We start from the raw sequence: 12,008 nt of genomic DNA, 5'->3' as shown, positions 1-12,008 counted from the left end.
ATCTCTTGCAGACAATTAAGAGCTCACATCCCGGGGTTTTGGTTACAGATCTTAGCTGCTGATTAGGTGTTCCTTGGTGGTGATTACAGAAAGTACAAATGCAATCATTTGCTGCAGCTTAATCACTCACGTTTGAGAAGTTAGCTACCCAGAAAGAAACTGAAGCTTGTACAACTTCCATTAGCCTTATTTTTAATACCGAAAAAAAAAAAATAAGGAAGGAAAGAAAAAGAGAGAATCGGAGAAGAAATTATGGCTAAATTAGGAATAGTGGGTCATACAGGATAAATTGTACTCGAGAAGAGATACAGAACCTAGCAAATACATGGCCCTGAACGGACAGGTTCACTGTGGTATGCTGTCTGCGAGAGGACAGATGAATGGCGGTCCTTGCCCACAGCCCAGGATGGTTTCCTCGGAGAAGCAGAGGAAGGCCATCTTAATCATGCTGGTGGCTGAGCCCTCATTATCACGGGAGGGGCAAAGAAAAGGATAAATTTCTTTCCTTGGGTTTTCCACAGTATTCAAAGTAGAAGAGAAGAGAGGTGGAGATGGGGAGCAATAGATGAGCATGGCTTTTATTTTCGCTTTTAACAGGTCCTGTGAAACAAGGAGAGAATGGGATGGTGCGCTTGCGCGATGCACTTGCGCTTGCGCAGTGCTGCACTTCTTTTTGCTGTCATGGGTTAGTCAGTCCTGGGAGTGAGGCGTGGAATGGATTTAAAGGATAAGCCCTGGGTGACTATGAAGGCCGTTAAGAAGCCACGATTTTGTTAGGTTCAGGGGCCATTCTTGGAACGTGTGCTGCCAAGGCTCAGCTGTCTGATTCCTTCAGAGGTTCAGCTGCATGGAGCTTATTTTATGCAAAATAGATTTACAATGGCAGCTGTAGAATCCTAATACTGCCCATGTACCTACCCTCTAGTCTAGTTTTCTGGATCTCTATCAAGAGATTACCTAGACTATCCTGTTATGTCCTGAATAGGCCTCTGTCACGAAGAAACCCCTCAACCTCTGGCTCACTGGGCACCCTGAGGATGGGTTCTTGTGGCCACTGTGGGTGGTCTTCTGCCCTGGGCCGTTGAGAAGGAGCCCTGGGCCTCTATACAACAGTCCACCAAGGGAGGAGGAAGGATGACCTCCCAGGCATGCGCAGACCGTATGTTCTCGTGACTCACTGGTGGACAGCCCATGTCTGTAACATGCGCAGGCTTAAAAACAGTTACTTCCTACAGCCTTTAGTTCTTGTGGGCCCAGCTGCTCGTCCAACTTCCTGCGCACTATGGCACACTGCCATGGCGGAAATAGCTGGGAACTGGTCAACATGTTGTCTTCATGTTATTGCAGATCTTTGTCAGGATCTTTTCATGGAGAGCTTAGCTTTTCTTGTGTCATGGTGGCCTCTGGGCAGTTGGACACTTAGCTGGCACTTCAGAGTACCTGAGGAAATATTCCAAATACTAGCTAAGAAGGTGCTGCGGGGGCTGGAGAGATGGCTCAGTGGTTAAGAGTACTGCTGCTCTTCCAGAAGCCCTGAGTTCAATTCCCAGCAACCATATGGTGGCTCACAACCATCTGTAATGTGATCCAGTGCCCTCTTCTGGTGTTTCTGAAGAAGCCACCACAGTGTACTCATAAAGTAAAATAAATTGGTTAAAAAAAAAAAAAGAAGGTGCTGCGGGTGTCATGTCAGGTACTGGGTACTATCATTATTTCCAATTTTTTCTCCCTTTCCCCCCCTGGTACTACAGACTAAGCAGATGGCTCCCTGCGTCTCGACAAGCATTGTATCACAGAACAGTCCCTTGGCCTCATTTGTATTTTGTTTTTTGAACTAGGCTCTCCCTAGGCCATCAGTGTTTTGGAGTTTGTTTTCAGGATCTGTCTATGCAGCATTGCCTGTTGTGGTGCTATAGCCGGGTTGTTCTTAAATGCACAACAGTCCTCTTGCCTCAGCCTCCTGAGCCTGGGCTGATGGCCCCTGGGCTGATGGCCTGCCCCGCCATGCCCAGCATTCCCACCTTTCTCAAGTAAAAGATTCGAGGGACAGATCACAGGTCCTGTTCCTTATTGGTTGACATATCAGCAGCACATTGTAAGAACATGTTAGGATAAGTATTTTGGAAGTGCTGTCTGTTCTCAGTATCTTGGCCTAAGAGATTTGAAAAATGCAGGGATTTTTTTGTTTTGTTTTGTTTTTGATTTTTTTGTTTTGTTTTGGTTTTGGTTTTTCGAGACAGGGTTTCTCTGTGTAGCCCTGGCTGTCCTGGAACTCACTCTGTAGACCAGGCTGGCCTCGAGCTCAGAAATCCACCTGCCTCTGCCTCCCAAGTGCTGGGATTATAGGCATGCGCCACCACCGCCTGGCTGAAAAATGCAGTTTTTATTAATAAAAAATGATAAAGTCATAAAGATACTTTTCCTCATCATGTTTTTAAAAATTGTTTTTGTTTTTAATACAAATTAAAAGGACATCCTATAAATATTTCTTAACGTGTCCTAAGTACCCTGGATTACTCTGCTGCTCAGTGAACATGTGTGTATGTGTATGTATATATATATATTTATAAACATGTTCCCTCCATCAAAACCCTAATTAATCCAGGTAGGTGCTGCAAAGTTCATGAGTTTTTGCAATAAGCTATTTGGAGTGGTGTGTGTGTGTGTGTGTGTGTGTGTGTGTGTATACGCGCGCGTGCACATGCAGGTGTAATTTACATGTACATATCTAGCTGAGAGGATGGAAGAAAAGATTAGTTGGTTGAAGAAAGGATTAATGATGTAGGATGATTCGGGTTGAAGGAGGCCTCTGGAACAGGAAAGCTGGGAGGAGGGAAGAGGGAAGGACTGGCAAATATTCAGGATGAAGGTGGGTCTGCAGAAAGTATCACTGTAGTGTGGTCATTTGGTGTTAAATGTCAGCACAGCTGTCTCCCAGACTGCTTCTCTTCCACTTCTGTGCTGCAGTATTCTTTCTGGTAGCTTCCACCTTCTTTTTCCAGAGTAATAGAAATTGGCTATTCTACAAATACAGCCAAATTTCAAATGTAGGTACTTGGAGAAATTTATTGATTTGCCAGATTTGGCAAAGCTTCAGAAAAACATAATACAAAACTTACTTTTCAATTATTACTTTACTGGCATTGTGTATATTTTGCAAAGGAGGTGCCACCTGCCAAGGAACAACCTTGGCTTGGAGAGGGGTTCCTGAGAAAAGGGGTGTTTGGGAGCATCAAAAGAAGTGACTTGAGGTAAAGTTGTGCAGTACAAGATGACAGCCTGTCTTACGCTGGAGGCAGGTTTGCAGACTGCTCTCTCTTGCAATTCTAATAACTTTCAGGATAGCTCATCTCTTGCAGATCAAAAGCCCAGTCTTTTATTTACATATCAATTCAGTCATTACCCCAGGTTCCCATTTGATTTTCCCATGAATCAGCATCCTGTGACCCCAGCCCCTTGATTCTTAGAGACAGTAAACACATTGTTTTTAACATTGCAAATGAATCCAGAGATCTACCTGCCTTTGTAAGCAGGGATGGACAGTGAGCTAGCTGGGTGGGATCCCATCCTGAGGTCACCATTTCCACCACACGGGTCCAAACTGGCTCTGTTCCAGGCCGACCTTGAACTCAGGAATCGGCCTGCCTTTGTATCTTCCTGACAGGCTGGCTCACAGTACAGGTACCTTTGTTTCAGGTTTGTGAAGCCCCTCATACAATTCATATTATATCTTTATATTTTGCAGCTGAGAAATTATGTATTTTGAACTCATGTTTTTAGAGTTCTTTCTCACAGCCTTAAGGCTGTCCTGAAGGTCTCAGCATTTACCATTTTGCTGAGACATAGACACACTCTTGCCCTCTGGACTCCTGCTGCTTCAAACTATCATGAAGTCATTAGCCTTGACAGGGAGAATATTTCCTGAAGAGAACATCAAGTAAAATATATATAAATATTTATACAAACAAACCTTATGCCCAGAGCAACCATCGACACTTGTGGAGGCCTACACCCTGCTGGCTGTGTTCCAGGGGCAGGAACCATGTCACACCATCCCTTGCATAGACAAGATGGACTTGGGAATATTTAATATTGCAACTTCAATTTTATGACTCTTACATGAGTTAAACTGTTTTCTAAGTTCATTATATCATTTCATTGAAATATCTCAGGAACCACACACATGCACACACACATATATACACACATACTCACACATACTTATGTACACACACACACACACACACGCACGCACACACACACGTAAACACATATACATATACACACATACTCATACATACTTACGTACACACACACACATAAACACGCATACATATACACACATGCACACACATACAGTCACACACACATATACACACATACACATTCCTTAGGAATTTTTTGTTTGTTTTTCACTTGTCAGGATATATAATAAGATAAAACAAAACCCATCACATCGAAGTTGGACAAGGCAAGCCAACCGAAGGGAAAGAGCAGGCACAAGCATCAGAGACCTGCTTGTGCACACACTCAGGAGTCCCATAAACACTAAACTGAAAGCCACGGTACACACACAGGGACCTGGTGCAGACCCGGGCAGGCCTTGTGCGTGCAGCTTCAGTCTCTGTGAGCTCACGCGAGCTTTGCTCAGTTGATCTAGAGGGCCTTGTTCTCCTGGTGTCCTCTGCCCTCCCCACCCCACCCCACCCCAGCTGTCACACTCTTCCTGCCTCCTCTTCTAAGAGTTCAGCTCTTTTTCCCTGAACTCTTAGGGGAGAGTTGTGATAAAGACATCAAATTTAGGGCTGAGTGTAATAAGGTCTCTCTCCCCACACCCGTGGTGTGTGTGTGTGGGGGGGGATACCTGGCTGTGGCTCTCGGCATTTGTTCCCATCTGCTGCAGGAGAAAGCTTTTCTGATGATGACTGAATAAAGCGCTGAGCTATGAGTATAGCAGAATATCATTAGGGGTCATTTTCTCATTCTTATTGTAGTTGTTTTTATTTTTTTTTTTTTAAGACTGTTTCTTTGCTTGGTATTGTCCCTGGGCTGTCTGTCTAGTCTCTGGTACTTGGTCACCCAAGCAGGGTTGGGTATGGGTTCCATCTCATGATGTGGGTCTTAGCTCAATTCTATTTCTGGTTTAAAAGATGGTTTTTTTGATGTGTGTCTGCATTATAGGAATATTGTGATACGCTGCAGCTGGATTCTGGGATAGATTACCGGAAAAGGGAACTTGCCCCTGCAGGAAAACTCTACTACCTGTAAGTGTTCTCTTTGTGTGTGTGGTTTTTAATTTTTCAAGCTTATAATTTAATGACTTATCAGGGAAAGATTAAGAAAATAAGTGCTTTATTAGACCCCAAAAGACTAATCTGAATTTCATAATTTTTAAACAAAGTGTGATGATGTTAACTTCTTTATACTGCTTTAACCATCCATATTTGCATCCTTTCTAATGTGTGATTGGGTGGGAGGAAATGACAGATGGTCAGGAAGTAATGAGTGTCCCCTCAAAAGAGGCTGTGATATTAAGAGAGTATTTTTAATGTGCTAAAAGAATTAATTATTTGTGGACATCTCTGACAAGGGTTCCCCCCCTCCCCAATTGTTGATGTATTTTGTTGGGCAATCTGTCTATATTTACTGTTGTTGATTGACTTCCATGCATAACTGATATAAAATGTATCTTATATGCAAATACAACAGAGGATATCTTGAAGTCCTTTAAAAGATTTTCCGGAGCAGGAACAATTTATAATAATAGATGTGTTCAGCACATGCAGTCGTCGCTGAGAAAACAAATACAGCTTTGTTTGAAGATGTCGCTTGTGAGGGCCCCGGGCGGGAAGAAGTGCTTTCCAGACGCAACTGTTGCTCAGTATCTGCCAGCAGTGTTTGGCGCACAGTGGGCTCTCAGGAGCTACATCCCAGGCCTAATTGTAATTTAACTAAAGGGCATGTTTCTGGTAATTTAAATTTTGATGACAACGTGCCTAGGAGAGGTTGAGAAAACTTCTTGTCTTGCTGCCTTGTAAGCAGAAGCACTTAGTGTTTTTGAAGCAGAAATTAGCCAGGAAAATCACATAATTAAAATTGCATACTTTATAGAGAGCAAAGGGACGGTTGCAGCTTACGTTTAGATACTGGTGATTATTATAGATGCTTCTTCATCTACCCTTAAGCACTTTGTCTTTAAAGTACTTTATAATTTATAACAATTCTCTGAATGCTATTGTCTGCTTTCATAGGGGTACGTTCTTCACAGTTTCTTTTATCTTGAGGTTTTCTGGGTCTTTTATTTTTCTGACGTTAATAGCCTTTCCCTTGCTGTGGCCTATTTCATGTTTCCAATATGTGATACTTGTCAACAAATGGTTATTTCCTTTATTCCCTTTTCAAAGGAGTATTCCCTGCTCTTAGGCAAAGTATTGTGGAAAACTTAAAATATTTCTTAGTGAGGAATTGCTTAAGTGAAGAAAATGGGCCGGAGCCTAGGTCTGCCTTCACAGTGCTCACCGTGCAGGTATGAGGACTGGGGGTCCGTTCCCAGCAGCCACGGAAAAGCTGGCCATGGCAGAGGTATCCGTTAGCCCAGTACTAGGGTGTAGAGACCTGAGGCTCTAGGTGTACTGGGCAGCCCGTGTAGTCAGATCTCTAAGTTCTAAGTTCCATGAGAGACATTGTCTCAAAAATGATGATTGAGGAAGTTACCAGACATCGTCTTCTGGCATGTGCATACGTATACACATGTGCACATATTCACATACACTCAAATCTGCATCATGACAGCTCTGTCATGGTGCTAACACAGACTCAGTAGGGTTTCCTGAGGTAAAGAGGCTGCTTTTGCTGAAAGCAGAGACATTTTACCTAACTCTGGGGGTGTCCAGTTCTTTTTCTGATAAAATCAGGGTGATTTTATTTTATTTTTTAATTATTTTAATTATTAAAAATTACTTATTTTAATGACTTTTTATTTACTTTTTGTCTGTATGTATATGTTTGCATGTTTACATGAAAATTCATGCACTAACACACGTTTCTCAGGAACACGTGTGGAGGTCAGAGGCAGCTTATGGGAGCTGACTCACTCTTACCACTGTAGTTCTGACCATCAAAATCAGGTTGTCAGGTTTAGAGCAAGTACCCTAAGCCGTCTCTTCTGACCACAAGGCGAGGCAATTCTAGCATAGGGAAACTCAGTTTCTAAGACATGCAGTGGGAAAACACAGACTCACTAACATCTTGGAGTCCAGGAAGCCAGGATGTACAAGGGAACCCTGAAATATGGCGGGGAAGGAGGCTCAGGGTGGCCCCCTCAGTTCCTCAAATGAGCCGGCAGGCAGAACTCCTTCACAGCAGAGTAAGACGATCCCCTTCAGTCATGACAATAGTTCTGCTTTAACTGGATTTTTTTTTTTTTGTCTTTCTTTTTGTGGTGTTAAAGATTGAACCCAGGGCCTCACAGAGTCTAGGCAAATCCTATACCATAAACTATACCCCAAGCCCTGGTATTTTACTTTGTATGTATTATTTATTATTTATTTTTAAAAGACTTACTTTTATTATTTTAAATTATGTGTACAGATTTATCTGGTGGTGGCAGGTGTGTGTGTGTGTGTGTGTGTGTGTGAGAGAGAGAGAGAGAGAGAGAGAGAGAGAGAGAGAGAGAGAGAGAGCTGGAGTTACACGCAGGTGGTTGTAAGTGGCCTGAGATGGGAGCTAGCTGCAGAGCCCAGGTCCCCTGCTCACACAGCCTTGCCTCTGAGCTGTCCCCTCTAGCCGTGCCTCTGAGCTGTCCCCTCTAGCCATGCCTCTGAGCTGTCCCCTCTAGCTCCTGGACTTTTGTTTTGAGAGTCTCACTCACTTGTCCTATGTAGCCTTACCTTGTCTCTGAGACCAGGCAGGTCTTGAACTTGGGAACTTCCTGCCTTATTCTTCTGAGTATCTGAGACTACAGGCCTGTGCCCCCAGACCCAGCTTATAGGAAAACTTATTACCTTTCCCTTTATAACAGACTCTTGTGGGCTGTGCTATTCTCTTGCCCTGCCAAAACGTGTTTCCCTCCACTACTCTCTGGACAAAGTCTGTTTCTAAATACATGGCTCCAGAGTACTCTCTGTCAGTTTAACTGAGTCCACCTGCCTGGCAAACAGAGCCCTGGCTTCCCCTCAGGGACAGCTCCCACTGTCAGTTCTCTTAAACAAACAAACACGCAAAATTCCCATGCATGATCGTTAATTAAACAGAGATATTCAGACAAGATCAGTGTATTCTGACTAGGGGGTGGGGACTAGACTAGAAACATTCACTAGCTCAGCACTTTACTTCTTCAGGTTTCCAAAGACAATGAAAAATGTCCCAAGCTAGAATCCAAATAAAACTAAAAAGTATCGGAGAGTTCACTCAAAACAACCCGCAAAGCTGACATGGAACAAGGTGCAGTTCAGAGTATTGTCTGTGTCCTGAGAACTGGTTCACACAGACATTGCCTGTTTGCTTGTCGACCATTTCAGTTGGAGTTTTGTGTATGTGGGTTCAGTGTGTGTGTTTGTGCCGTGGCATGCTTGTGGAGGTCAGAGGGCAGTCCTGGGCGTCAGCCCTTACCTTCTGATTTGTCCCAGTCAGGGTCTTGTTTGCTGCCGAGCTGCATGCTCTAGGCGAGCTGGCCCTTGAGCTCCAGTAGATTCTGCTGCCTCCAGGAATGATGCTGTTGCTCTAGGAATGATGGAATTACAGGCACACATCCTCATACACGGCTTTACAGTAGGTTTCAGGGATCCGAACTCAAGCTTGGGCAGAAAGCATGTTTAGTTTTTGAAACTTCTCCCCAGCCTTTAGAGTGTCTTTCTAAGTAGGTTCCAGAGTGGTTTTGTCATTGTTGTTTGTTTGTTTGTTTGTTTTATCCCAAGTAGTTTTTAATCCTACCTATGCTAAGCTAAGCTTAGGTCAGTGTTAGCAAGTTATCAACAACAGAGTGAGTGTAAATGCTCAAATTTGCACCTGGCTGAAACCAGCCCATCACTGTCCAGTAATTCCTCCCGCAGTAGCTGTACCTTTAGTCCTTGGATAAGCAGTTTCTCTCTGGATTCTTGCTGGGGTGGTCTGTGAAAGCCCAGGCAGGCAGTTGGGTTAAGTTTTGGAGTTCCCATCTGGGTCTGGGTGGCCGCTCCGACCATTGACTTATGTTGACCCTCATGGAGCTTGCCAAGTGTGGCCTGTCTCCCGCTGCCCCGAGAATGTCCTTGCCTCACATTAGCTCTTTGTGTGGGGCTGGTAACAGGAGAGAGTATCATTTGGTATATGCAGTGAACATGTCTGTCCAGCAGGGGGCACCGCTACGGAGGTGGCCCCAAGGATGCTTCCCTGGCCATTTTGCTGTCTCTTCTGCAACAGGAGGACCCACAGTTTCCTGAAGAGAGAATTTCCAGTCACCTTAGTTTTCTGTTTGTTTTTCATTTGCTTTTAGGAACTGATAAGTGTTAGGTTTTTCTGATAAGTCTGGAAGGATCTAGAATGGGACGTTCTTAGGCACATAATCCATCTTTCCCAAACTTACATACAACCTCCATTCTCAGCACAGCAGCCATGGCCTCACGGGAAGATTTGATTTCATTTTCCTTTAAATTGTGTGTGTGTGTGTGTGTCTGTCTGTCTGTCTGTCTGTGTATATGTGTGTGTGTTTGTGTGTATGTCTGTGTGTGTGTCTGTGTGTATGTGTGTGTCTCTCTCTGTGTGTCTGTGTGTATGTCTGTGTGTCTGTGTGTGTGTCTGTGTGTGTGTATATGTCTGTGTGTGTCTGTGTGTATGTGTGTATCTTTGGGTATGTCTGTGTATGTGTGTATCTGTGTTTATGTGTATGTCTGTGTGTGTGTGTGTCTGTGTGTGTGTGTATGTCTGTGTGTGTGTCTGTGTGTGTGGTGTGTGTGTGTGTGTGTGTGTGTGTGTCTCTGTGTATGTCTGTGTATGTGTGTATTTGTGTTTATGTGTATGTCTGTGTGTGTGTGTCTGTGTGTGTGTCTGTCTGTGTGGTGTCTGTGTGTATGTCTGTGTATGTGTGTGTCTGTGTATGTGTGTGTCTCTGTGTATGTCTATGTATGTGTGTATCTGTGTTTATGTGTATGTCTGTGTGTCTGTGTGTGTGTGTGTGCACGCGCTTATGTGCGTTAAGTGCAATGTATTTGTATGCACACAGGTGCTATCCTAGTTACAGTTTTATTGCTGTGGAGAGACACCATGACTATGGCAACTCTTATAAGGGACAGCATTGGGCGGCTTACAGGTTCAGAGGTTCAGTCCCTTATCATCATGGCAGGAAGCATGGCAGTGTCCAGGCAACAGGGTGCTGGAGAAGGAGCTGAGAGTTCTACATCTTCATTCAAAGACAGCAGAAGGAGATTGTCTTCCAGGCAGCTAGAAGGGTCTCAAAGCCCACCCCCCACAGTGACAGACTTCCTCCAACAAGGCCACACCTCCTTATACCACCACAGGTGCATGTCGTGTGTGTGTGTGTGTGTGTGTGTGTGTGTGTGTGTGTGTGTGTGTGTGTAAGTGTGTGGAGGACCGACGTTATTTTTGAGTTAGAATCTTTCTTACTGAACCTGGGGTGTAGCATCACCACTAGAACTGCTGGCCAGCAAACTCCTGGGATCCTCTCCCCAGGGCTTGAGTCACAGGCTTACACTGCTGCACCCTGCTGTTCATGGATACAGGCATCTGAGCACATGTCCTCAGGCTTGCACAGAAACACCACACCCACCGAGCCAGCTCCCTAGCTGCTCATAGGAAGATTTTGAACTGAGCAGGGACAGGTGGCAGACCTGGTATCTCTTTTTCTTTTCATTAATTTGTTTATTTATTCACTCTACATCCCAATATCACTTCTCTCCTCATGGTCCCCGCCCCCACGGCTCCTCCTCCCACCCCTTCTCCTCTGAGAAGGGGGAGCCCCCCCCCCCCAGAGCCAATGCACCTGGCACATCCAGTCAGTGTAGGACTAGGTGCACCCTCCCCCACTGAGGCCAGACAAGATGGTCCAGCCAGAGAAATGGGATCCACAGGCAGGCAACAGCTTTAGGGATAGCCTTCACTCCAGTTGTTGGGGGACCTGCATGAAGACCAAGCTGCAAATCAGCTACATGTGTGTATGTTGGGGGCTAGTCACAGCTCTTGGATTGGGGGTTCAGTCTCTGGGAACCCTAAAGGTCCAGGTTAGTTGACTCCGTTGATCTTCCTGTGGAGCCCCCAACATTCTCAGTCCAACACTTCCACAAGACTTACCAAACTCCAGCTAATGCTTTGCTATGGGTCTCTGTGTCTCCACCTGGCTGCTGGGTGGAGCCTCTCAGGGTACAGTTATGCTAGGCTCCTGTCTGAAGGTATAACAGAGTATCATTAATAGCATCAGGAATTGGTTCTTGCCCATGGGATAGGTCCCAATGTGAACCAGTCTTTGGCTGGTCACTCCCTCTGCCTTTCCTCCATTCCTGTCCCTGGACATCTTATAGGCAGAACACATTCTGGGTTGCAGGTTTTATGGGTAGGTTGCTGACCCCATCCCTCCACTAGGAGTCTTGCCTGGCCACAGGCAGTGGCCACTTAGGCATCATATCCCCCACTGCTAGAGTCACCCCCATAGACTCCCCAGAGCCTCCTTCCACCCAGGTCTCTGGCACCTCCTAGAAATGCCCCACACCTGCCCACTGCCGATTTCTGTTGTAATGCTTAAGAATCACCCAGCTGGTACTGGTTTTGAAGATATGAAGGGGTCATGGAGAACAGCCGAGGCTTGGCACTGTGAAAGGCCATGGAAGGCCATTGGTGAAGGTGCAGCCTCAGTTGCAGTTGACAGACCAGGACTGAAGGGGTCATGCAAAGACGGTTGGGTTTGCAGGACTTTATTGGGGAGTCTTTATTATTATTATTATTATTATTATTATTATTATTATTATTTTCTTTATTTACATTTCAAATGCTATCCCGAAAGTTTCCTATACCCTCCCCCC

The 12,008-nt window shown here is 44.9% G+C and overlaps 1 protein-coding gene across 4 annotated transcripts in view; it reads left to right on the top strand.

Annotated features, from left to right (window-relative positions):
* Afg1l (AFG1 like ATPase) overlaps nucleotides 1-12,008 on the top strand; it is a 164,068-nt gene that overhangs the window by 113,353 nt on the left and 38,707 nt on the right. For all 4 annotated transcript variants that reach the window (XM_029542462.1, XM_021205218.1, XM_029542460.1 and 1 more), the window contains one exon: nucleotides 5,182-5,264. In XM_029542462.1, the coding sequence (XP_029398322.1) occupies nucleotides 5,182-5,264 (83 nt within the window). The remainder of the gene's footprint in view (nucleotides 1-5,181; nucleotides 5,265-12,008) is intronic.

The sequence above is a fragment of the Mus pahari genome, chromosome 9 (genome assembly GCF_900095145.1).
Source record: "Mus pahari chromosome 9, PAHARI_EIJ_v1.1, whole genome shotgun sequence".
Taxonomy (NCBI): Eukaryota; Metazoa; Chordata; class Mammalia; order Rodentia; family Muridae; genus Mus; species Mus pahari.
Note: the sequence above shows the minus strand (reverse complement) of the source record. Positions and strands in the feature narration are given on the sequence as shown.